Here is a 26922-nt window from a genome sequence, read left to right on the forward strand (position 1 = left end):
TCGTGTTTGAACTTAAATTCCTTGTAGGACTTTTCCAGTCCTGATGATTCCATGGTTCTGTGGATCACAATTCCAGTCCCAGTGAAGGAGGAGCTGCATCCAGTGCTGCAGACTCTGACTGGACACAAACAGCCTGGTGTTCCTTCTACATGACTGAATTTTGACAATCAGCCATAACATTTGTGCAGGTTGGCAGCAGCTTTTCCTGGTAATCAACCAGCTCTTTTTTCCCTCCTTTTTTAGTGGAAAACTCTTTCATCTCCATTTTCATGCCTGCCTAGAAAAACACACTCTTTTTCAACCAGATGTAGTAGAAAAATGTCCTCCTGTTTCTAGTCTCTTCACTTTTCTTACTATTATGAAACAGATCTACTTAACTTCTGCAGAATTGACTGCTGCTAGATTTAATTAATCCTAGCATTTCAGTCACCCAAGCTTTTAGAAATGTAAACAGCCTGAGGAAGGGAAGACTTTAATTCACTGTTTTGTGTCACTTGTAATGATGCCATTTGATTTCCCTGATGGCCCCATAGCTTTCCTTGACTCTTTCTTCCAGGCTGCTTGTGGAAAGGAGCCACGAAGCAGAAGCCAAAAGAACAAGAAACAATGGTCAGGAAAAACTAATCCTTGAGAAAACAGAACTAGTATTCTCTCTTCAGTGATACAGCCAGAGAACCAAAGAGGTTGAAGATGTACATCTACTTTGTACATTTCAATAGATGTTTCTTTTTTCTCAGAAAGGGAGGAAAATACTGGCCAAATCACCTGGCAGGTGTGAAAATTCCAGGTGAGGTGCTATTTCTGTTAGACTTAGCAGAAATAGTGTCATGTGAGCTATCCTGCAGGAACAAATGGGTGATAATCCAGTGTCTGAGGAAAAAGGAATTGTATGTGAAAAGGAAATAGTGAGGGAAGAGAGGCTTCCAACCAAAAGCACAATGGAGGATGACTATCAAAAAATAGAGCATTGTTGTCACAAAATAGCAGAAATGGGGCTAAATGGGTTCTGGAGGCATCTTTGCCTCACATGAATGATGTTGGGACAATTTTGGACCAGCTGAAAACAACCAAGGTATAAGCCAAAATCATTTTGTCCCTATTTTTGTCTTGATATTATCAACAGTTTTTTAGATTAGTTATCAGTGCCAGCGAGTCTAATTTATGTACACACTAATGAATATACAGAAACACAGAGGGAAACCCAGAATGTTTTAATTCTGCTCCTGTGTTTTACATTGACAGGATCCTTCTCCCCTTCAGCAAACACATCCTGTCCCTCCAGTGTAGGATATTTCCCCCTCTCCCTGGTGCACATGCTCTTGCTTGCCAGAAAATGTTGCTAAACTGCTTCCATTAGTGATGCTGTAAATCACAAGGACTGCTAAGATTAGTTTGCACTTTTGGAACAGGGATAATATGCAATTGGACACGCTTCTATTGGCATTCCCTATGAGTATCATCTGGTAGCATCATACACATTAATGAATTGTAAATTCTGTGGACATTTCGAGGCATTATTCTTTACATCAAAATCTTTCTTTTTCCTCCAAAAAACAAGAACATTTTATCTTGAAGTGGGGGGCTAATGATGTCTTTTCTGAGATAGAAAGTTTTGATAAGGGTCTTATCTATAAGAATAGAGCTTTCAAGAGAATAAAACAGCAGTCTGTTGGAACAGAGGGTTTTGGAAGATATTTAAAAGCTTATTTAGTCATGCCAGGTGAGCATTGAAGGGAGAAGTAAGAGTTTGGAAGGTGGAAATGGCCAAAATCTGTAGCAGCAGAAAAGCAGAATAGCACAGGCCTGAGAATTTCAGTTATAATTTGTGATAAAACTTCTTATGTTGGAGTTACAGTTGTTTAAATCACTGAGATCTGTATTAGTTTAAATCACTTGGCTGATTTAAACTCTGAGTAGGTTCCACTCTTTCTGCCTTTACATACAATTTAGACATACATCCTTCACCTTAATAAGTGATAAATAATAGTAGTCTTGGTTCTCTTAGAACACAAAGTGGATGAGGTTTTCCTTTCCTGCCCTGAGCTATTTTTCATGTGCTGAGCTCTGCTCCCCATAAAGCTGGTGGGTGCTCTGACAGGAGAAAATGAGAATGAGGAAAAGTCTGTGTCCTCACCCAGGACTCATCCACAGCTCCATCAGTGAACAGCTGGACTGCCCAAATACCTGCAGGCACCAGGGCACAGGTGAGGGGGATGCTCTGGCTGGAAGCACAGCAGGTTCCCTGGAAGCAGAAACTGCTTGAATTTGGTGCTGCAAAAGAACCCAGGCAAACCTTCTAAAATGAAGTAAGATCACACATGGCTTGGTGCAGTTTATTCTTCAAGTAAAGACACCTCAGCATTCCTGATGGGGCCGTGCAATTGCTTAACAGCAAACCCATCCGTTGAAAACTCCACTTGCTTTGATGAGGTCCTTAATTGTCTCTCTGCCACTTTCCCCATCAACAGTATGGTGTGCTCTAACCAGGAGTGTTTTTAGATTGAACTGTTCCATCTTCAAAATGCTCAAGATTGAATTTTTCATTAAAAAAAGTAAAAATCTGCAGTCTGTTTAAACACAGGAGGGACTATAACAGAAATTGCTCAGACACTTCCAAGGATCAGATGCTCTAATGCAGCTTCTGGAGCTGGATTTACAGGGATGAAAGCAAAGTCCAAGCAGGGCTGCTGCTAAGCTCTGGAGCTTGCTGCTGTGTGTCTGTGCTGGTTCAGCACTGTCTGAGTGGATTTCACTCTCCCTGGCCCAAACCTGGGTCCTGGGCAGCCTCTCCAGCCCTGTGCCTGGCACACAGGTGTGGTGCTGACACAGGAATTTCCTCACGTGTCCTGCACCTCATCCAGTGTTAGGGATGAAACTGTTCCAGGGGAGAATTTGGGTGGAATTGGGATGGCACCCTGCTGCTCTCCCTGAGGAAGGGGAAATAATCAACAGGAGGTCTATAATCAATATGTTATTTCCAGGGCCTGGAGGAGCTGCAGGAAACGTGGAGAGAGACAATTGCCAAGGGATGGAGGGACAGGACCCAGGGAATGGCTCCCAGGGCCAGAGGGCAGGGCTGGATGGGATCTTGGGAATTAGGAATTGTTCCCTGGCAGGGTGGGCAGGGCTGGCACAGGGTGGAATTCCCGGAGCAGCTGCGGCTGCCCCTGGATCCCTGGCAGTGCCCAAGGCCAGGTAGGACATGGAAGGTGTCCCTGCCATGCCACTGCGTGGGCTTCAAGATCCATCCCAACCCAAAAAGCAGTCTGTGATTCCATGAAAGTGAAGGTGGTCAGACCAACCAACCAAGCTATGACCTGAAAGCAGCTGGATTTCAAAGTTATTTGCTCTTCCTTGAGAGAAGAAGACGAGGAAACAATCTTTATTACTTCCAGAAGGTCCGGTGAATTCAGAGATGAGAATCTTTTCCATGGCTCCAGTCTGTGCAGGAGGGGTATCATAAAATGATCAGATTGATGTCAGAACGTGTCCCTGGGCAGGCAGAAGCATGTTCTGTGCAGGGCAGAGGTGGAGGGAGAGCTCACTGACTCCTTGAGTGTGCTCAGAAACCCCTCTGGATTAGGGAGCCCCAGCTCCAGGCAGGGCTCCAGTGATAACTTCAAGTGCCATCTTCGGTATCAGGGTTTTATGTCCTTAGTAAATGACAAACAATTCAAATGTCAAGAATCCCTTATCACTGGAAAGGGATTTTTTTTCCCCGTCTCCTGGAGTTTTACCAGCCTGTGAGAATCAATTGTGAGAATTTGGAGGTAATTTGTTCCAAAGAGACAAGGATCAGTTCGTTCCCTTGGCTCTTTATTAGCTGGAAAGGGTGGGGGAAAGAAAATGAGCATGTAGATTAATAGGAAATCCAAACTGGTCTGTGAATGTGTGTCTGGACTGGCTTATTCATGACTGTGATACACATGTAAAATATGCTGGTGGTGCTACACAGTCAAAAACACAGCTTGCCAATGCTGTCAAATTACTATTTATTTCCTCTTAATTCCACTGGGTGTGACATTTATACATCAAAATGTCCAAATACATCTATCATTTGGTCAGTTTTCATTAGCCTTACTACAGCTCGGAAAGGTTATTTAAGTTTTTGCATGTGGGAATGACCAGCTGTGAAGATTTTAGTATTGGAAAGGTTATTTTTATATTTTGACCTGACTTGACTTCACTTTATAACAAGTCTTTTGTGTTTTAAAATAAGCCCCCTCCCCCCTTTTCTTTTGTTTCTCCCTGAGAATATATGAAGACATATATATATAATTTTACCCTTTTAAAACCTTCTGGTCTTCCTTTGGGAGAAAATACAGTATTTTAACCACTGAGTTTGTCAAAGGCAAGTGTTGTTATGTGGTGCGAGTGCTGTGACAGGCTCCTCTGACTGTGTCATCAGGTGATGCAGAGGGTGTCAGGGAGCCTGGTGTAGTGAGTTCAGATTATGTGTTTGTGTTTATTTTGAAAAAGACATCATAGAGGTTAATTTGGCCCGCATAAACTGGAGGGCTGGTCCTCAGCTGAACCACGCTGCACAAATATAGTGAAAACTTAGGGGATGGACACTGCCTGCTTCCCACTCACTGAGAGCTGGGCTAAAGGGAAAATCTCTTCCTGTGGCACAGTTTCCAAAGAGCCCTTTTGAAAAACACAAATTATGATGTTGCTCTCATAGGGTAAATCCTGAATGTGACAGGCCAGCAAGGAACTGCCTCACTCCTTAATTCAGTAATTATCTCCCCTATTGATGTCCCAGGAGCTGGCAGCAGCAGTTGTGTCCCTGGAAATGTTTATACCCAGGTCCTTGATGAAACGTTGGCAAATCCCTCCCACACCAGTGGGGATTACGTGAGTTAGTAATGCACTCTTCTCAAAGTCTTTTTCATTCAGATTAAGTGTTGGGCAACCATCCTGCAGCTATGGGTGAAGCAGGAAGAGATAAGGCAGCTGCAGTGCCAAAGGTGATTTTATTTCAGAGGTCTGTGAAGCTTGAGCTTGGCTGGTGCTTCATCAGAGGAGCCTGGGCTTCATCTGTCACAGCCAAGTGGAAGGTACCCTGTGAAGGGACAGATCATGCTTGAGGACCTGTGCTATATGAGGGAGGGAATTCAGGCAAAACCTCTGGAGATGGATTATATCCTATCAGATTCTGACTGAAAGACACGGGTGTGCCTTTGGCCACACAGAGCCCTCCAAGTTTGAAATGGAGTCAAAAAATCTCACACCAAGCACAGGTCAGCTGTGTGACACTGGTCATGCTGCACCTGAGGAGGGTTTTCCCCAAGTATTTGATCCTGCAGAATCTCTATTCCTCCACACCTTTTGCCTTACAATGGCCTAGGGGTGTTACAATAAGATGTGCTATTTGTACAACAGCCAGGTAAACAATTCAGACCTCGTGCTCAAATCCCGTTTTTTTCAGCATGCAGATGAACCTCCCATGCCCACCATGCTGATTACACTGCAGTACAAGAGCTAAGGGAAAACTTCTCTAGGCAGCCAAGTACCATCAAATACGTGAGGAACCTACAGGGGCCGTGTAATGGATGCTGGGAGCACTCCCCAAACGCGTCTGCAATGACAAACAGTGCTCAGGTAAGATGAAAAAAAGGAAGGGAACAGAAACCTGGCTGGAAAACCTTCATCAGTTGGGAATGTTTAGACTAGATAATGTAAAGCTGCTGCCTGAATATGAGATGCAGGTTTAGATCACACTTTCTTGGCTTCTGGTGGGTTTCAAGTTCAGCATTTTTAATCGTGAGGAAGATGCTGGTTTTTTTTTCTTTTCTCTAGAAGATGATTATGAAAGGGAGGAGGGGGGAGGGAATCACTCAATCATGGTGAGCCTTCCTAGGAATCAGAGAGTGGTCTCTGGCCCTGATGCCACTGGGACAGAACTGGAGACAAACTGAAATAATAAAAGCCTCAGAACACTAAAGAGCATTTATTCCCTCCAACACAGTGCAGCTTCACCTCCTGTTGACAGTGTATTTCCACTGCTCACTGCTGTGCTTACAGAGGCAGAAAGGGCATTCACAGAACAGGGACATTGTTCCAAGAACAGGAAATCTTCCTGTCATCCTTGGACTCCACTTTGTCTTTCCTCCTCCACCAGCCACGGCTGCCCAGCTGCTTATCAGTCCCTCCAGAACATCAGACCTTCACAGTGATCCCATCTCTTACTCATGCTTTACTCATTTCCCAACAAGGCAATTACTGATGTTCAATTCAGCCTTCCTTAGATCCCTGCTTTGAATGTGAGGTAATTTGAAGTGTAGATGAGGAGTGAAATTAATTTAACATGAATCCATACCAAGTACATGCAAGGCCATGAGATACTGCGTGTTCCAAGAGCAACACGTTTTGTTTCTTATGTCTGGGCATCAACAACATCTGTTATGCTGTTTAGGAAAAAAAGGATGTAGTCCCAATGTGGAAATACTTTCCAGAGTAGCAGGCACAACTACAGCTTCAGTCACATTTAATCACTGTCCCTGTTGCACAGGGAAAGGTGTACAGACCTGCTGTGAGTGCAAACTCTTCTGCACGACAGAAAATAAGCCAAGAAAGAAAAAGGGTTTTAAGATTCTAACCTGGGAAACCAATATATTCTCTGTATCTTACTAAAAGAGATGAGGTATCAATCTCTTAAAAGCCAAAATCTTGAAAATCAAGTAACGACTCCTGAGGCAAACACCTGTCTGAAGCAGCAATTTCAGAACAACTGCAGTTTGTCAGTTTAAAGATCTTGTTTCCAGATAGATCTGTTGAGCAGCCATGCAGCTAGCACATAATGGATAGCCTTAAAACGTCATTTAAGGGGGGGAAAAATCCAGCCAGAAATATCCATCATCTGCATTTAGGCCAAAAGGTTGAGCTGCCGTATTTTGAACAACAAATAACAAACAGGAAGCCTGTCTGAGCTTCTTAGATGGTAAAACCTTAACAGAGAAGGCTTTTGTAATACAGCTCCTCCACATTAGTAGTTTTCAAAGACTCAGAACAAAAAAAAAAAAAAATTCATTGGGTTCTTTCACTGGTATTCTTACTTGCAGCTAAACCCCAGAGATTATTAAAAATTCATCTGGTAATTAGAACATGATGACTAGGAAATGCATGAATAAGATAAAAATGCCATTATTTATTAAAAGCAGCAATTACCAGAATATAACTCCTCAACATAAAAAGTTACCAGATGATTCTCTGCATATTTTGAACATGTATGCACCTGACAGTCAAAACCCAAGACTCCTCAGGAATCTCCCTTCCCCCTGTTGAGGAACAGCTACTCTGAAATCCAAACCTGAGCTGCTTTGATGTCCTGTTTGGAACAGCATCCACATTTAAAGTTACAGGAGCAGATTTTGCACTCCCTACATTTCCTGCCCACTCCCAGGATTCTGTGTGTGCATGGCATGTTTACAGTCCTACAGCTCTGCACTGCTCTGGTTTGCAGCCAGGGCTATTTATTTGGCCCAAATTACAGAAATATATTTTTCCTGCGCCCAGATTAGAAAAGTTTTGGATGGCTACTTGTGATGGTGATTTAGATTCGCAGGTGTATGTGAGACAACACAAAGGTTATTACTGAAAATCACTTTTTTTTTTCCCAGTAGCAGGATCATTAATATGGATGAAAATAAGATTTTCAAACAAGAATGACAACAGCTGACATACCTTTCAGTGTGTTTTACTTTTTAACTTTGTTCCTTTCCAGAACAAACACTGCAAACAATGCAGCCAGTATGAAGTCACCCAGTTGTCTTATACAACACACACGTGTCAGGCATTACTGAAGAAGTCACTAGATTAATGGAAGTGTGCAAAATTAATAAGTAAGTGCTAATGGAAGGTATCATTAAAAGTAATCTAATCTTTACAACTGGTGGGTGTGATTTAGTTTCTTCAACCTTTATATTATGACATGCAACTTCCTTATCTGCAGCAAACTGTTCATTCTGCTAATTTAGAAACCCTTCCATACATGCAACAGCAGCAAAGCCTTTTGAATACTTTTCTCAGCATTTTGGAAGAAGCTGGGAAATGACATACCTGAGAGACCTAAACCTCCAGAAATGAGTATATGTGGTATTTTACAGAGAGCAGACCAGGTGTCTCAAATCCCCCATCTGTGCCTTCCCAGCAGCTAATCAGACATCACCACAATTATGGTCCCTGCCTTTATTTCACATCTTAACAACAGAAATATCAATAGATTATATGAGAAATTACAACTTCAGAAACAAATAGCTGAGTGTGACTTAGGTCAGACAGAGGTCATATTTTTAGGATGAGAGTGGAGCCATCACTTACAAACTGAGAGGAATTGTTCAGGCAGCAATACTTTGATAAATATCCCCTAGAGTCAAAATACTCTTTATTCTTCAAAGGTTGGTCTTATTGCTGTGGCTGATTTACCGTTTAAGGTTTCATTCAACAGGTCTACTGGACAAGAAATTTTAAAGAATTAAAACCAGCAAGCTCTTTCAACTGCATGGTGTGAAAAAAAAAAAATTTGAAGAGCTCCCCTGCAACTCAAGACACACACCAGACACCCTTCCATGAGTTACAGCAGGAGTGTCAGTGCTAACCTGGCATTAACAAGCACATCTCATCTGGGTTATGATCACTATTGCTGGTCCATCTGAAGGGGTGTCCACCAGGAGACAGGTTATCCATCGTGTGAGAGGATTCTTGGTGAGGCTTCCCATCCGTTCCTGACACAAGATCTGCTGTTGGGCACTCGGGGACACTCTCCAGCTGCTACTGCATGAACAGGATGCTGAAGGCCATCACCACACAGCACACAGCCACGTAGGGGCTCTTCCTTTCACCTGGCAGGAGGGGAGAGAACCCAGAACAAACAGAAATTCAGACATGGCTAAACAAATCCACCAGCTCCTGGCCCAACGCTGCTAACTGTGCCACAGCACGTGCAAACTGATATTCAACATTTCCAGCTGGAGAAAGGCAGACAGAAGTACAGCTGTGTATTCACAAAGAATATGTATGGACAGTAGGAAAATCTGGATGTGGGACAGGTTAACTTGTGCATAAAAACAGAGCTGGGGCTCTTTGCTTTAAAGGAGGGACTTGTGAACAAGGGCATGGAATGACAGGACAAGGGGAATGAATGGCTTCAGGCTGAAGGGAGTAAGGGATACATGGGATATTTTGGGAATTGTTCCCTGGCAGGGCTGGCACAGGGTGGAATGGAATTCCCAGAGCAGCTGTGGCTGCCCCTGGATCCCTGGCAGTGCCCAAGGCCAGGTTGGACACTGGGGCTGGAGCACTGGGACAGTGGGAGGTGTCCCTGACATGGATGGGGTGGGAATGGGTGATTCTGGATCTCTGTGAAAGGCCCATGCAAAGGCTTCCATCTCACTACAGACCACCTTTTCTGAGGTGCAGTTTTATGTTGCTGCTACCTCCTAGTGCCATAGTCAAGGGGCAGGCAGTGCAAACTTGCCCAGGACACCCCATTTTTCTGGCTCTGCTCCTCTGTGGCTGCTCAGGAGCTGTTCTGTGTCAGGTGAGGTGCAGCTGGTGTTGTCTGGGCCTGGTACCTGTCACCTGCAGTGTGAATTTTCTGTGCAGGGTGTCATGCAGCAGCCAGAGCTGTGAGCTCACAGCTGCCCAGACAGGGCCAGATGCCTGTCTTTTTTTGCTTTGCTAAGAAGACATAACATTGTTAGCTAGCATGTGGAGAGGGTCTGGTGTACAGATTTCCATGAAAAAAATGGTCAGCAGATAACAGAAGCTGCAGAGACACCTTCATTTTCTGTTACTGGTGTCACAGTTTCCCAGGGCAAAGGGAGTGTAATACTGAAATGTGTCTTTAAAGTGAGAAGATCCCTGTTTTATACTCAGGAGTATAAAGACAGAGCTGGGGCTGTTTGCTTTAAGAAAAGTTCAATTTCCCTTTGCTGTGTGAAGTCCTTTGTCTTTACAAACCACCTTATCAGAGACAAAGTTTTCAGAGAAACATTAAAGAAAAAAACCCACCAAGGCTCCCAAGTCTAGCATGGCACAATTTTTATGAAAAAGTATTTTCTTTTAACAGCAGGACCTTTAAATGCAGAAGGAACAAACTTTCCACAGTAAAAGAAAAATAAAATACTTGCAGTGACACCTCCCATACACAGGATTGACATTACAAGATGCTGTCATGATCTGGCATATATTTAATTAAACTTCAAATAACTGAACGAATTAATGTCTGCAGTTTCACATCTGTTTAAAATAAATTTTGAGGAAGTCCAACTCCTATGGTTCAGGGTATTACAATTTTCATATGGGTTATGCTTTTCTGCTCTTAATTTTCTTAAAAGAGAAATCACCATGTGGCAGGATTAAACATTATTTTGCACAACTTTGTAAATATGTAACCACTTGCCTGTGATTAAGATCTTATGTACATGTGAAAAGGTTGTTTAAACATACCAGGGACGTGAAATGTAAAGGAAGCCAGCAGACATTTTCATTTTTAAAACCTACACTTTCCACTTGCCTTTGTGATTAATACACACCAAATGACAGGAATCACCTCCAAAGCCCATTTTCACTTCTTGGTCTTAAAGAAAGTCAAAGTGGTCCACTCTAGATAGAAGTTGCAAAAGAAGCATAGCTAATTGAAAAAAAAAATAACCTTGCACTTAACTGCAAAAAAGATGGCAGGGGCAAGGTAAGGTGAGGTGTTCTCTTCAACCATGAACAAACCCAAAATACAGCTGTATTTTTACATTTGTTTTCACTAGTATAGCTCAAAATTAATTTCTGACAGCTGTCACCTTCTCAGTATCTTTCAGTTACAGCACTAAAATTGATTCTGCTAGGTCTATTATCTAAACGGGGCAGTATCTGCAATCATATTAACAACTGGTCTTCACCAAAACCCTGTTTTTTGTGTTAATGCTTTTTTGACATCCTGTAAAATGTTCTGCCTGGGAATGCAGAAAGGGAATCATACAGGCTGTCTTTGGGTTCAATGACTAGCAGGAAGTTCAAAGTTTCTGCTCTGAATTAACAATGCAATTTGAACACTGATGAGGGGTTTGTAGTTTTTTTTTCCCCTAAATCATGCATATACCTTAATGTTAAGACTAAACTTCTGTTGCATATTCCAATTTCCTTCTCAAAATAAATTCAGGATAAGGATTAAAATAAATATAAAACCAATGTTATGGGAAAATGTCAAGAATCAGATAGAGCTGATCAGCCTGTGTGCAGATGTCACTTGACACGAACAGCTCTGTGTAATTCAAAAGTGCACAGAAGCTGAGTAAAGAAAGGAGAGGAACAAAACCACATTTATGCTTAAACAGAACCTTAATGCATTATGAACTCCATGTTGTTTTATTACTGTAAGGTAAATACCTGGCCTTCTTCCAACAGCCCATTGCAATTTCAAACAGACTGCAGTTTGCAAGAAATCACCGATTTCTCTGCATGTTAGAAATACACCCTTGGTTATTTCATGTGGCAAAAAGTGCAAAAGACTTTTGAAAATACAACACCAGATACATCAACTGTCGTCAGAAGATGCAGGATTTCCATGATGCTAATCTAAGAAAGCAATATCCTGCCCCCTTATTTCATGGAGGTTAAAACCTGCATTTTTTAAGACAAAAGGATGTGTATGGTTTTCATTGCTACATGGCAACATTATCCTAATAAATTACACTAGAAATAGGACTGATCTTAGGGATTTTGAAAGAAAAAAAAAAAAATTACCAATCCTGGCGCATTTCCAGAATATCCCCAACAGTCTGTAAAGATAAAATAAATTCATTAGGCTCTTGATTGAATACATCCAAGTCAACTGATTTTCTTTCTTTTATGTTAAAACATTCTGAATTGTAAGTAATTTGTCAACTTGACTCTCTTCTGAACCCCAGAAAACAGCACATACCTGCACATAAGGGTATAGACTATGAATTACAGAAGTGGCAAAGTTCTAAGTTTAGCAGGGATCTTTTTGCATGCAAAGATGCATTTAACTTGTTCTGTCTTCCAGATCTAAGATTTCACCAGAACCCTGTATTTGTCTTCAATAAAGCATCCCAGACAGAAAATTTTTGTGAAGAAAAAAAAAATCCTCCCAATTCTTCCAGGTCTTTCTTACTCCTTTACCAACATTTACCTTGCTCATGTCTCTCCTGTGCTGCTTGCCCAAGACATTAACTCTCATAAATAAAACAGCAACAGAGAAAAGGAGAATTCAATGCAGGGAACACCCAAAGGGATGTCACAAACATACAATTTCTCTGTGTAACTAAAATAATCTCATACTGACTGCTCCAGAGGAGCAGGAACTGCTTTAGGATCTGAGGAAGACAAGAGGAAAAATACTGAGGTGTCCTGTGTAAGGCAGATTTCAGCCCTTCAGAACTTGTCTGAAGGAAGGCTTCCTTCATAGTATGCACAGAACACTGTGGGGAAGCACTTGGAGAACTGCCATCAAGCAGGTAGTGGGTACAACCCCACAAACAACATTCTGAACTCACACCTACAAAGGTCCGATTGTCTGTTTTGTCCTTTTTTGGGGTCTATGCAGACAGGTAGGCTTGGGCCACTTGGCTCCTGCATGCTCGAGCAGTCAACATGAACTTTCATTTCTCTGCTACTTCCATTTCATGTCCTCTTTTATGGCCCTGGTTTACTTTAGCATCTCTCTGTCCATACAACAGCCTCCTCTATTTCTGAGACGAAGGCACAGTGTTGGGCAGGTGAAGAACAAGTGTGGCAGCAAGTGACTGAGGTGTTCAAACTCAAAGTGAAATGCTTTTGGACTTATGTACCCCAGGCTGACCAATTCATCATGAACAACATTCCATTTCCATTTTTAGAAAATAGGCATTTTCATCTGTGCTTTGGATTTTAGTTTTACCTCAAGCAAAATATATATATGCACACACACACACATATGTATTTGGCTTTGACTATATTTCTGTACAGCCAAAGCTCTTTTTTTCCCCTGCTTTTATGTGGCTCCACAAGCAGAAGTAATGATCCCTGCATACAGACCACCACACTTTTCCAGGCTAAGGGGTCATACAATAAAGCAACCTGAAGACATCTATGCCCTTTTTGAAGATCCATGCAGGTAGAAAGGCATTAATATGTAAATCTTATAGAGCAAAGTACACAGCCCTGAAGTGCTCCACTGATAGCACCTCAGGTTCTCAAAACTGTTGTTCACTCTCTGTAAAATTAGAATTTACAGACTGCATGCTGCAAAACCAACAGCAAAACTTCCAGTGCCCTGATTCTTATACTGCCATCTCTCAAAAGCTTGCCCAGGAGCTCAAAGAAACAAAACATTACCATTCTGTTCATATACTTTTTAAGAATACTGACCCTTTCATTCAGCCTGGAAATCTGTTGATTTTGCCTCACAATCTAAGCAAGGGTATTTTTTACCTTGTCTCAGGGATTTCTTGACTGATGTGAAGCCACTACTCCCTACTGCCCTACAAAGCCCCCTTGGTGAAAACAGAAGATTTTCCTACCTGATATGCCAGGTATAAAACAGAGCATGGGTTTCACCAGCTGCCCTTAACCACTGCAACTAACAATTTATGAACCTGAATCCACTGACCTGAGGATTGATCAGCCTTCCCATGGTGACACCAGAACGTTTTAAGGGGCTCTTGTGCTACTGGAACAGCTCAGTACCTCTGTCCACAAAACCTGCTGCTGAGCAGGAGCAGATTGCATTGTGGACCTTCTGATAAGGAGGGAAGATTCTGGAAGAACTGGGGAGTTCCCACTGCAGGAAAAGCCTGTGCAGACTTCTTGCTCCCCTGGTTTTTCCATTAGTGCTTATCTCAGGACCACAAGAAGAACCTCTTCAAGTCAAAACCTGCTTACAACAGAAGTGATGCAGCCTTTAATAATTCTGCTCCAAAGCAATTCCTCCTGCAGCAACTCCTCAGTGCAACTGCACTATTCCTCCTTCCACCTTTCGTGTTCTGCACCATCCTTGCTTGGATGCAGGTGAAGGTGTGGGTCTGGCTGGGATCCCTGTTTCTTTCTGGCAGCCACAGCCCAAATGTGCATGATCTGATGTGTATTTCTGGCTCTCTAAATGCTAAAAGCACTCACTGTAAATTGTGGTGGTGGTTATCTGGAGGACAAAAAAAACCCCAAATAAATGGAACCTTTTAACCTGAGGAGGAGTTGGTGGAACCTTAGACAAGGACTGCTGAGGCTGGGTGAGCTGCAAAATGCCATGTGTTCACCAGGAGAAGCCCAGTGCCACTGCAGGAGGGAGAGTGACACATCCCCACTGCAATGCTGATGGAAAATCAAAGGGGACTTCTGCTGCACATGAGCTAACACATCTTTCTGGTTAGCAGGGAGGAGAGAATTATGTTGTGGTACACACTCTCCTCTAGTCAGCATGAAGCTGTAAATCTCCACTTGCTTTCCCAGCCTTTAACACTGCTGCTCAGGACCCAGCACATGGAAACATTCAGGGAAAATAAAGGTTTAAGGTTCTGTTTGGCTTGGTAGGAAAAGACATGCTTTGACAGAAATGAGGGGGAGGAAATACAGGGTTATGAGGATGGGTGACATCACTGTGCAATGGCATCTCTCAACCAACAGAAATACATTTCTTCACTTATTATCAACAGACCTAAATCCTCAGCAAAGTTACCACTCACTCAAAAAGACAGTGAGTAACTATCAACATTCCTCCTCTCTGTCACTTTAGTATTTTATGCCTTTGATTTGGAGAAGGAATGATGAGGTAAGAGCATCTCTGTGGTAAAATGAAATATCACTAGAATTTGTTCTATCCCACATGTCCAGACATTTCCACTGGAGCATGGAGTACTTTGGAAGAGAGGGACAGGGGTTTAGCACCATATGAGCTCCATGTAAACATCTACCATACAGGAAACAAATTTCATCCCTTCCAGACCAAGGTTTTATTCTCCAGTACAAAGTAGTCTACAAATATACATATATACATAAAACAAAATGGTGTGTCCTACATCTACACAAATACAAACCCACACATCAAACACCCAACTCCTCCACAGTGTCAGCACCCTTTGGAAACGTTTTATGAAGAGAGTTCTATTGTACTTCAGACAGATTTGCCTCAAGAATAAACAAAGTAGCTCCAGATTAAAGGAAATACTCCTTGCCAAGAACAGCACTAAAATTTTAATCAGTAAAATAAACATTCTTACTTCTTACTGCATATACCTCATTGACTATTGTATTATCTTCCACCAGCAGACACCCAAACTCCCCTCATCCCCCCACACCCTGTCCTTCATGAAGTCATCCTTTCTTCCATTTTTACTCCCATCCAAAGAAACCTCTCATGCCAATGGCAATTTCATGGCCTCATATAAAAGGACACAAGTGTTTTCATGTTAGAACTCCAAATTAAGGAAAAAAAGGAAAAAAATAAAAAGCTGGCGCACTTTGGGTATCTTACACTGCTAAAATTACAAAAAAACCTGGATAATAAAACATCATCCCCAAAGGTTAATTTCAATGAAGGTTTACAGAAGAAAAACACGCAGGATTCTTGGTCAAAACAGTCTATTTAAAACTGGACACTTCTGAATTTAAATGCAAAACTGAGGGAAGACACTTAGGGAAGAACATTTTAATAGGAAATTACCTAATGGAAAAAAGTGGAGAAGTCAAACACTTAACATCCCCAACAGACTGTCTTGTTTTTCCACCTAGAATTATGTCTTACTTCTACAAGTATCATCTCCTTTGCACTAACCTTAGGTGACAGCATTACTGAAATTCTATGGACAACCCCAGATGTTTCTGTGTCACAACTGACCAGTGGTTACTCAAAACCCACCACATTTAAATCACAGTCCTGCTGATCACAGATAGCAACCATACGATTTAAAGAAAAAAGTTGGGCTTGTAGCTTTCAAAAACTCTTCTAGAAATTCCTTCACTTTAGAGGATAGAAAACCATTATTTTAAACAGACCACACGTGAGGGTTGTGTTGCTTTTCTAAAAAAATATTTTTAGTTTTCTTTTAGTTACAGATTATTGCTAAAGCTGTGTTTCAAACTCGTATCTTCAAAACATGTATCCTGAAAACAAACAGCCAGTTTCTGCTGGTTACTTAACCACCCTGGGAATCCAAAATAAATCATTGCAACAATAGCCACATGTAGGAGAATGTTTTATTTCTGTCTCTCATGTCTGTATCTCTAATAAGCATCTAACAACGAAGCTACGAATCTAGAAGATTAATAATGCAGTATTAGCAAGGTTAGAAGGCTAATAAATCCTTTCAATAAAATTGCAACTAAATGCTTGCCAAAACCTCATTCCATTCTATTGTGAGGTACAAAATTAAGATTTTCATCCTTAAAGAGAGAAAATTCTCAAAGCAGAATCTGCATTATCACATGCCTCATCGGGAGATGCTGAAAAGCTGCAGTTGAAACCACACAGCTAGAGGATGTTTGAAATGATCATGCCACATACCCGGTTTTATTTTTGTCCAGTAAGCTGGGAGCCAAGGATCTGATGTAGGCACAGGTACAAATGAGCAGCAGGACCACAGTGAGCAGGCTCTGGAAGTTGAAGATGGCAGACTACGGAAGAGAATCGGGAAAACAAAGAATTACATCTCTGCAGTGCATAATCTCTCTCGAAGTGCAAGTTCTGGAAAAAATGGGTGACCCCTTAGACAACACCAGAAATGAAACCTAGAGAGGCCACAAGCCAGAAAAACTTTGCATCAATGGAATACAGTGGTAGTAATGAAAAGTAGAGGTGAGGACTGAATGGCAAGTAAACCAGCAGTAGCCAAGACAAAACATATTGCAAGATGTGCAGGAGGTTTGTTAATACATCACTTTCTAAAGGCAACAGGCCAAATTAAACAGGTTTGTAGAATACACAGTTAAGTCCACCTGAACTGTGATAACTTCGTGATTACTTTTATTTTCAGATAACGCTCTGATTTTACACTGAAAGCATCTTCATTGTAAATCCACTTCCAGAAGTGCCAGTTATGTGGTAAATCCTGAAGAAATGGATGAATTGCCTTAGGATTGAGAAGTTCTACTGTTGACAGCAAACACTGATCAGCCTAGAGGCAGTAAGAAGAGACAGTTCTTGAGAAACTGCTGCAATACTTGCCAATTTACTAAAGTCCATCCCATAAACCTTTTTTTTTTTTTTTTTTTTTTTTACAGTTTTGGGGTTTCTCTAAAGTGTCTCAACTGACATACTGGTCAGTAAAATAGCACCAGGTGGTGTAAGAGGCAATTTCTCACTTCAAAAAGCTTTATTTTACCTTCAGTCTGCTATGCCCATCTGCAAATCTGTTTTAGTGTGAGCTCCAAAAAAAAAAAGAAAAAGTGCCAAAGCAAATGCAATAAATTCACTCTTTGTTCTGGAATTCTGATGAACTTCTGTCTCCTGCATTCGTACTGCTCAACCCAGCTGGCCAAGTAGTGGTATTTAATTAAAGGTAAGTATTTAGCACTTAGGAAGGGATATTACATTGGCATTTCCTTCTCCAAGCATATTTCAGGGCACATCAGAGCCTTCATTTCCACACAGCCTGAGGCACATCTCTGTTGATGTGCACATGCTGTCTTCCTGTGTCACAAAATTATGTTTTTGAAGCTCTGATAATCAAATCTATCTAGCTAACAGGAATTACAAAATAAAATTACAATATTCTAGTTCAGTATGGTGCTAGCAGGAAATTAGGAGAGAAAAACAAGAATTTGTCTAGTAGAAGGAAAGCCATTGGAACACACACAAGTGTTGTGATACTGAGATCAAAACCCTCAGTTTTGGGTGACCAAAGCCTCCCAAAATCAACAACAGCCAAACGAAACAAAAAACTTCAGCTTATTTAGAAGTCTCCATGAACCATATAAATTCCAGAACATGCGCAGAGCTGCCACTCTGAATGCATGCTTCACACAGGGTTAGCCATCTACAGAAATTTCAGCATCCAAATCAGTGGGGTCCACCAGGCCACTCTGTTAGAAGCATCATCACAGAGAGGCTCTGACTCTGCACCCTGTATAGGACAGATTTCAGCACCCCTGAAACCCCCCTTTCTGTGATGAAGGAGCAGGGATCTCACACCCTCTTGTCCCAAACACGATGCTGCTTGCTTTTAACCACACCACAATCTCTGCTAAACCATGTTTAATTTGAAGTTTTAGCTCAGCTAGCCACCCCCTCTGCCCCATCATGCCGTAAATAATGGGCAGACTTTCCACTGCCATCCCCTGTAGCAGCAGTCTCTGGAGCCTTTGTGCTCGGCAGAAGCTTCTGCCAGCTCCAGAAAACAGGGAAGTCTCAATTCCCCCTGGCTCCTGCAGGTCTAGGAACAGCCAGATACTGCCTATCAACTGATTAATTCGATCAGTCCTGTGGGACAGACAGCTGCTCTGACAGCTCACAGCCCCGCGCCTGCCAGCCACCATGAATTCCCATGAATTCCCACAAATTCCTGCAGCTGCTTCGCAAGGCAGCACTCCGACACTGCAAAATGGCACAAGAACACACTTGCTTCCTCCTGTAAATGTATACTCATGAAATGTGCTGTCAGTCACTCAACTGGGGCAGTATATAATCATGTATAATTGTTCTTTGTTGGGGTCTTCATGTCCTTCCCCAGATATGTGCTGCTATAATCCCATCTGCCCTTCCACTGAAATGTGCTCTGAACGACACGTTTATCTGCACAGCCACTTTGAAAGGACAGATGTGAGCATTCCAAAATTTGCTTACAGTTTGTGGAAGCGAGAATTTATTCCTGAATTAGATGGCTTCAGTCCTTACATCTGAAGTAATTCTCATGGCCCAGCTGAACTCACAGAAAGCAGCAACTTACATCTGGCTGCTCCAACCGATGTAATTAAAAACTGCTGCAAGAGTTTTTGCTCAGAATCCCTTTAAAAAGCACTGCATTCACATACCAAGCTACTTGGACAATGTAGATGTGTTGTTGTTCATTTGTTTAGGCTGGGCTCCTCTGATGAAAACTTATGAACTGCAATTTTTGACTTGTGTTGCCTGTCTTATGGTACGTCCTGTGAGCCTCATCCCCAGTACAAAGAGATCTCAGTACATGCAGAAACTGGTGCTGGCTCTTAGACTGTGTGCCCATGAGGGTGAAATGATAACTAATTTCCAAACACTCATGCTGCAAGGCCAGAAAGAACCAGCAATGGCATTTTATTCTGATTTTAGACCGTGCAAGCTTTAATTCCGTGGGCTGAGATTTTCTACATCTGCATTTGGTGCATTTCTGACACAGTGGGAACACCTCAGTTGCTCCATTCTGTGTCATTCCCCTCGTGCCCCCTCCTGTGTGGAGAACCAGCACATCACCTGCAGCACTTAACGAGGCACTGTATTCACCTGAACTTCAACGAGCCAAGTTTTTTCCAATGTCTTTGGAAATTTAAGACCATGGGCTTCAGCTTGGAGAGCTACATGCCCAAAGGCTGTTTTAAATCCTTCCCAAAACCAGGCCTTTAAAAAAAAAAACCTCAATATTATTTCCTGATCATAACATATCTCAGTAAAAACTCCATATAATAAGCCATAAAGAATTAATATTCCTGAAAGTTTTATTGTGTTGGGATTAGCAGCAGCACCTTGTACTAAAATAAATACTAATGTATTTAGTATTTAGTATTTAATGTATTTACACAGTAGCTGGAAATCAAGTGGCACAGTAGGGATGTCTGAATGTACTCCCATCTGAGTATAAACTGAAGTTTAATGTACTTGAGTAAATGTTGATTGAAAGTTAGAAGTTACCTATGTGTCTGTGACAGGGAATCATGACAACAGTTGCACAGCTCCTGTAAACCTCATTAGAGACAAAGTTGTGCCTCAACACTAAATATACTAAATTTCGGCAGAAGAAAAAGAAAAAAAACCCAGCAGCTCAGAGTTGTGGTTACCAACACTTCACAGGAGTATTTAATTAAATATGCAGAAATAGCTATAATGAATGCACTAATTCTAAACATTTTTTTTTTTTTTTTGCAGTGACAACAGGCACAGGTAAGACACTAATTTATCCACCTCTGCAGTTTTCACTCACTCCATTACCCCAGTATCCTGTGCTTCTGACAAAGTTTTGGTCCCAGTCCCTGCAGACAGAAGCACACTCACAAACCACTTACTGATGTAACCCTTGGGTAGCACAGTAAGAAATCACACCCTAGGTTTTGATGCAACTCTCTGTGTCACAAATGACCTGCTGATTTTCCCCTTGCCTCACACAATTTTGTTTAAAAGAAACCACCCTGTATCATGGTCCCAGGGGAAACGAAATGTACAGGAGGAGACCATAAACCCCATGCTGGTGTCCTTTTGGACTGGTAAAAAGCCTCAGACAAAAGCTCTCTGAGTTTATCTCAGCGGACTTAGCACTGAAACCAAAGCTTAACCTTCCCTACACTCTTAAGTATTAACAAAATGATTATTTTATCTCTGACTGAAGTGTGGCTATGATGATTTCATCCATCTGTGCTATAAAAGCAGAGGCCATTGTGCCAGCAAGTTGCAAAACTTCGCCCTGTGGTTATGACTGTAATAACCAATTTATGTGGGCAAACACAGATAAATAACTGGAATACTTTAAAATAAGTATAATCTTTGTGTAATATGCTGCAGAATATTCAGTCTTTCTAGAATGGTTTTCTTTATTTTCCTCCCCAATATAATAAAAGTGATGAATGATTATGTTTTCTGGAGCCAAAGAAACAAATACAGATACCCCATTGTTCAGCTGCCTTTCTTATACTGGAATATGAGCAAGAGCTTACATACTGCAGTTAAACTTTAGTTAAGCAAGAGCTGATAAAAATTTCATCACAGGAAAGTTAAATCAAGCTATGAAATTTTAATGAAAAGGTTCTTACAAACCTGAAAGAGAAAATGCTTATTATCTAGGGTTTCCATTAGTCCCTGCAATTCTTAATTCATCAGTAAAATCAAATTTTTAGGAGTATAATGCTGAGAAAAATGATAGGATATAAACCACGTAGTACCACTCCCAACCCAAAAGCTAAGGCTTTTAAATGCTAAAAACTAATTAAAACATGCATCTAATTGTATTATTTTCCCATCTATTAAAAAATAATTTTTCCCACTGCTGCCAAATGCAATCTGATCAAAACTAATGGAAAATAAGCATTCGTAAAAGAGGCATGCTAATTAGCACTATAAAAATTACAAGAAGTACAAACTAGTTAAGTTTGAAGCAATTATTGGCAAAAGTAGCCAACAAAACTACACAAGGGTTGCTAATAAGTATCTAAATAACAGCCAGATGCAGTTACTACAGCATAAATAGGAGTTTTTTACTTTGGATTTACAGCATGGTCTCCTCAGTATTTTGTTTCCAAAAATTAAAATATAGTATTTAACATTCAGTCAGACTTCTGTCTAAAATATGTATTTTTGCACTCATGGAATGCAAGCTAAGGCATGAGTAGAGAAGCAGGGATTCTTTTTCCCAGTCATTTCCTGGTGAAGCACATTGTCAAGTTTAAATACAACTAACATGTATGCTTTCCAATCAATCTTTTTATTTGAAACATAACCAATCACCTCAAACAATTAAACAATTCATTAAGGATATGGACACAGCTGCCCTCTCATCTTTCTATTTATAAAAAAGCTACTTGACTTCAACACATTTAGGATTTTTACTGTAATTATAACCCACAGACCAGTAGTGAAAAGACACCTCAAGGCACTGGTGCTGAAATTTCACACTTGCTGGAATTCCTTCCTCTTTGCCCCAATACCTAGTTTGAAAACTGAACTTTTGCTGCAAGCAGCTAGCAGATGCAGCATTTCACCAAAATATCTTACTACAAAAAGAAAAGTGACTATTAAAAGTCTTTTACCAGAGTCACTGCAAAACAAAGGTGTGCATGTTCACGTATTTACTAAACAAAGTGCATTATGGTGGATATGTCAGTAAAATCTTCTAATACCTTTCCCTCCAGGTCTTCTCTGTAGATTATAGGGCATTAAATTTTACAGAGATATTTTTCCTCTGCTGTCTTCTCCCATGAGATAAAAGGAATATTTTAAATAACCCTTTTTTAGAAGTAACTCTCCCTTCTGAAGTTGCACACCACACTGTTTAGTTCACCACAAATTTAGTACTGAAACTGAAAAAAACAGTAAAACCTCCGTGCATGAAAGGAAGAGGTAAGAGTCATACTAAAGCACACTTTGCATTAGGTGATATCCTCACTGTAACAAAAACAGTATGCAAAAACCAGGACTTTGTAACAGAAGGTGCTACAGGAACGTGTGAACATGGCCATGGGAAAAAGTCTAAGTCCTACATAGGAAGACATATTCTAATCTACCCAAGAACTACGAAAGAGCTGTAAATATTTTAATTATACTGTTTACCAAATTGTTTTTTTGTTCATTCATAGTCAAACCATCTCTTTCAAGCATGGAAAACAAGTATCACGAAAAATATACTTAGTCAAGAAATAATGACAGATTCTGCTAAGTCTGTAATGTCCCACGGCCCTGGGCAGGTCCACAGGACCTCTGCAAGTCTCTTGTTTGGCAGAGGTTCAGGTGCATGGTTTGAATATTTAGCATCTGGAAGTCAGGTAATATTTTTCACATCTGTTCCCACCTTGTTTCCACAGTCACAAAGCTGAAAATCAAAAACTTCTGTTGAGTTTGAATGTGCATTAGCAGAAAAACATAATCAGTGCTGCATCTGGTACAATGACTGTGTTTAGTATCTAATGCTGCGGGGCAATCAAAAAATTAAATTGTGACATGTTTTTTATGGCACTCAGCAAAGAAATGGTCTCTCATAACCAGTGTCGTTCTGGGTAAATCTGATACACTACACTCACTGCATACTACTCTTTCAAAAAAGAGACTATCTTTCATTGACAGAATGATTTCCTCAGTTCAGTAATCACAGAAATAAAACACTGACAATATGTTTTCACATCATCCTCTAAGATGACAGAAATGTCTACACTGAACACTTCAGGTGAAATAAATTCACAAGACAAAGACACTTTAAGACTGTTAAGATGATCCAGAAGATGCTTTTAAACCTATGTACCTTTAGGTCATGATAAATACAAAGCTGCTAGCACATCTGAATCAGGATTGATTCCTTCTTGTCATTTTGAGTAAGACAAACACAAAACTTTATACTTGAAGACTCCTGAAAGTTCTTTTTTCAGAGTAGTGTCTTGGGTTTATATCTGCATGTTTATATCTGACAGCTTGGTTTGAAATAATATTTACTAATGAATGTTTCTACAATTGGCTGTATGAGCAACTCCCCTTCCTTCCATAAACACCACACTAAGAGGGCAACAAAGACTGTGACAGAAATGTTTGTCCTCATGTAAAGTTCCCAAATCAATTTTTGGGTAGTAATGTGTAGCCAGGATCAGCCCCAGCCAGAGGGTCATGGGGAAGAAGCCATTTTTGTCAAGTTTTCTTGACACTTCTTTTAAATGTTCTCCATCACCCTTTTTTTTTTCTGAGTGTAACTTCACATTTTTGCTATGAAGGAAAGTGAAGACCACCCTTCAGGAGGCGTGAGGCCCCTCATTAACTTTAACGTTACCTTTGGCTTCTTCCCTCTTTCCATCCATGCATGTGCCAAACTTTTCAAGGAAACACCAGGAAAAACTTCTTTCCAGCTCTCAGATGTAAAATCCCTAAAGCTGGCAGGACAAACTGATTTGTGGAAGTCAGCAAACAAAATAAAGAAATGAGGGAGCTGTGCATCCCTGGTGGATCCCTCACATTTCCAGCAAGTTTGGAATCCGCTGACAAGCCTCTACTGGCTTCCACAGCTGCTTTAAATTAAAATAGTGAGGGTTTTGCTTGAAGTCAAAATGGTGAGTTCTTTTCCTATTCACTCGCAATGAAGAGGAAAAAAAACCCCACAATTTCTGCTTTCACATAAATAACAAGTAAAAGTCACCTTACATATATATTTATTTAGTTAGTTAGTTATTTTTCTGTTTGGTAGCAGCTGGCCATTCACCCAGCACAAGTTTTCACCTGCTTAGCAAGGAAGGACATGGTAAGGAAGCCTGGAAAACAATTGGATGAAAAGCTTCCAAGGGATAAAGTCCTTTGGAAATCATGCTTCAGAAAACTGTGCTACTCAGAGTGCTGCTGGTTTGCTAGAACTGCAGCTCTTACTCTTTGGACAAGGAGAATAAATGGGAGATGTAGCTCTAATCTCTTCAATTTCATGGAAGACAGCAGCTGTTTCCACTTTCACAGTCAAATGTAAGCTCAAAAATTATCTTTTTTTTTCCCCTAAAATGCCTTGACACCATAGGTGGCATCATGGAGGACCCAAAGCCCTGGAGGGCTGCTGCTCTCTTGAAAAAATTCAAAATTCACAATAATGCTGAAAAAATTTGCTTTCACCTTATTTTCAACATTAAATCCTAAGCAAACCATCCTTGTAAGAGTTTCTTGCCTCAGAGTCCTTGAGGGACACAGAATAACCTCTAGCAAGGAACAGGGACAAGTAGAGAAGATAATCTTAATACAATCTCATACACTTGCCATAATCTTCTTAGATTTAAATGTTACCTTTGGTTTTAAGTCAGTGTGATATATTTCTTATATACCCCTTATGAGATATATAATATACAGATAAAGTAGTAATATTAAATAATCACTTGTATTTAGTTATTACACTGAGCAACACCAATGTCTGACCAAGTTCTTTCACCTTTTTCTCTTACCTCAAACCCTTTTAAGTATAATAAAGAAAAGTGAAGTGCTGCTGCAATTCTCTATATTCACCTTTCCACGAAGCTGGTTAGAGGTCTCTTGCTTTCTGCACATGTTTTAGATCTCCTGAGATAATTTATGCCTCTCATCACAAAAAAACCACCACTGATTTGTTTTCTTTTTGGAGCCCCAGACTAAAGCAGGTTCATCTAAAAGTTCTGCTAAGGAATGCTCAGGTGAGCAACTCCCACCAATTTCCTGCTGGTGACAAGATCTGGAGCCTGGGAACCTTTTTTTTTTTTTGAACTGAGCCATAAGAAACTTCAAGTGATAGTGATCTTTTCTGCAAATACACAGGAAATACAGCAGTATTCCATTAAGCTGCACAGCATCCATACAATGATGGATAACCAGTCAATGCTTGTGGGGGGGATGACCAGGTGATTTTCAAAGGTCCCTTTCAACCTAAACCATGTTCTGATTGTTAGAAAAATGAAAATTAGAAAGAACAAAAATCGGCATCTTTAACTCTGTGCTGAAGTTATAGACAAATGTGTATTTTGTACAAGAAAAACTGACATTAACCCAATTATTCCTTTGGTTTTCCTTTTAATTTTAAATTCATGTATTTGCTCTGCTCATATAAACATCATTGATATATAAACATTTAATGTATAAGCCTTGACTAAGGAAAAGTATTTCACTGCTCAACTTTAACTGTGAGAGAAATGCCAACCCTTCTTTTGTACTGCCTACACACAGACAGGAAAAATGGGCAGAAAACAAGAAAATAAATACCAGTGTGCCCCTAGACCAGCCCTACATAAAGACTATATATATTTATATATATATATTTTGTATACATATATTCATCTATACCCACACTCTTTATGTGTGTGGTTTATAGGAAAAGATATATTGGTAATGTATCACATAACTTATAAAATAATCATATATTTGCATGCATCCACAAATGTACACATTTATACATACATACATCTATAAATATCTATAAGTGCCTTTATATCCACATATATTTGTTATACACATAACAAACTCACATATAAGCACGGATATTCTATTCCAGATGTACTTACCTGCTTTTTGTGTATTTATGTGCTTTAGCTATATATATATATATATATATATATATATATATATATATATATATATATATATATATAAAATGAATAAATTTTAAAAAATGTATTGATATTTTAAGTTATATTACATCTACTTCTATATTCTTAAAAATTAAATATGCTGTAAACATATGAATTTTTTCACAAACATATAATAAAGGCCATACATATACAGACATATATATGTATATATTTACATATATATATTTGCATGTATAATGTTTTTTATATAAATATAAATGTAAAATATGTAGTTTTATATATAATCCATAGTTTTAATGAATAAATGGACCTGGGTCTGTGACGACACCCTTGAAGAGCAGCCAATGTCGCGGCTCAGAGCACTGCTTCATGGCCATGACGTAACACACCGCTGCCATGACGTCACGCGTCACAAAAATGACGTCAGGAAGCCGTGAGATACACGCACGCCACCTGCCCGACCTCGCACCGGCTGCTGGTGCCCCGCACAGACATAATACGTGGGTTTTTTTTTCTTTTTTCCCTGTCACTAAACCCCTGACGCAAACCCGCGCTGCCATACTCCCAGCAAAACCTCGGGGCGGCTCCGCTCCCGCGGGCCGCGGTCTGTGGCGCGAGAGACCTCTGGGGGCACCGCCTGGGCCGGCAGGACCGTGCAGGGCCGCGGAGAAGTAGGGGAGCGGGAAGGGCCCGCAGGCCCCGCGCTTACCATCGCGCCGCGCTCCGCCACATCACCTTCCGGCCGCCGCGACGGGCGGAAGCGCGCAGCGCGCGCCCTCAGCGCGCCGGGCCGCGAGCACGCCTGCCATTGGCTGGCGTCGCCGCGGGGCTCCGCGATTGATCGATTCTTCCAGCGGGGGGCGGGACTGACAAGCGGACGCGGCGCTGATTGGCTGGCGCGGCGCAGGCGGAAGTGGCGGCGCGGGAGGTAGGTAGGACGGCCCCCCCCCCGCGCGCGCCGGCACGGGCGGGTCTGAGGGAAGGGGGGGGGGGTTCGGGATAGCCCTGTCCCGGTGTGGGGACAGCCGG

General features: G+C 41.0%; 1 protein-coding gene across 1 annotated transcript; it reads right to left on the reverse strand.

The window, feature by feature from the left end:
- Positions 1-7402: 7402 nt before the first annotated feature.
- On the reverse strand, positions 7403-26629 carry TMEM167A (transmembrane protein 167A). Its single transcript, XM_062513174.1, has 4 exons — positions 26603-26629; positions 16496-16605; positions 11743-11777; positions 7403-8843 (listed from the first exon to the last, which is right to left on the reverse strand). Exons 1-4 carry the CDS (start codon positions 26603-26605, stop codon positions 8773-8775), a joined length of 219 nt encoding a protein of 72 aa, XP_062369158.1. The 5' UTR covers positions 26606-26629; the 3' UTR covers positions 7403-8772.
- Positions 26630-26922: the final 293 nt, after the last annotated feature.

The sequence above is a fragment of the Cinclus cinclus genome, chromosome Z, assembly GCF_963662255.1.
Source record: "Cinclus cinclus chromosome Z, bCinCin1.1, whole genome shotgun sequence".
NCBI classification, from domain to species: Eukaryota; Metazoa; Chordata; class Aves; order Passeriformes; family Cinclidae; genus Cinclus; species Cinclus cinclus.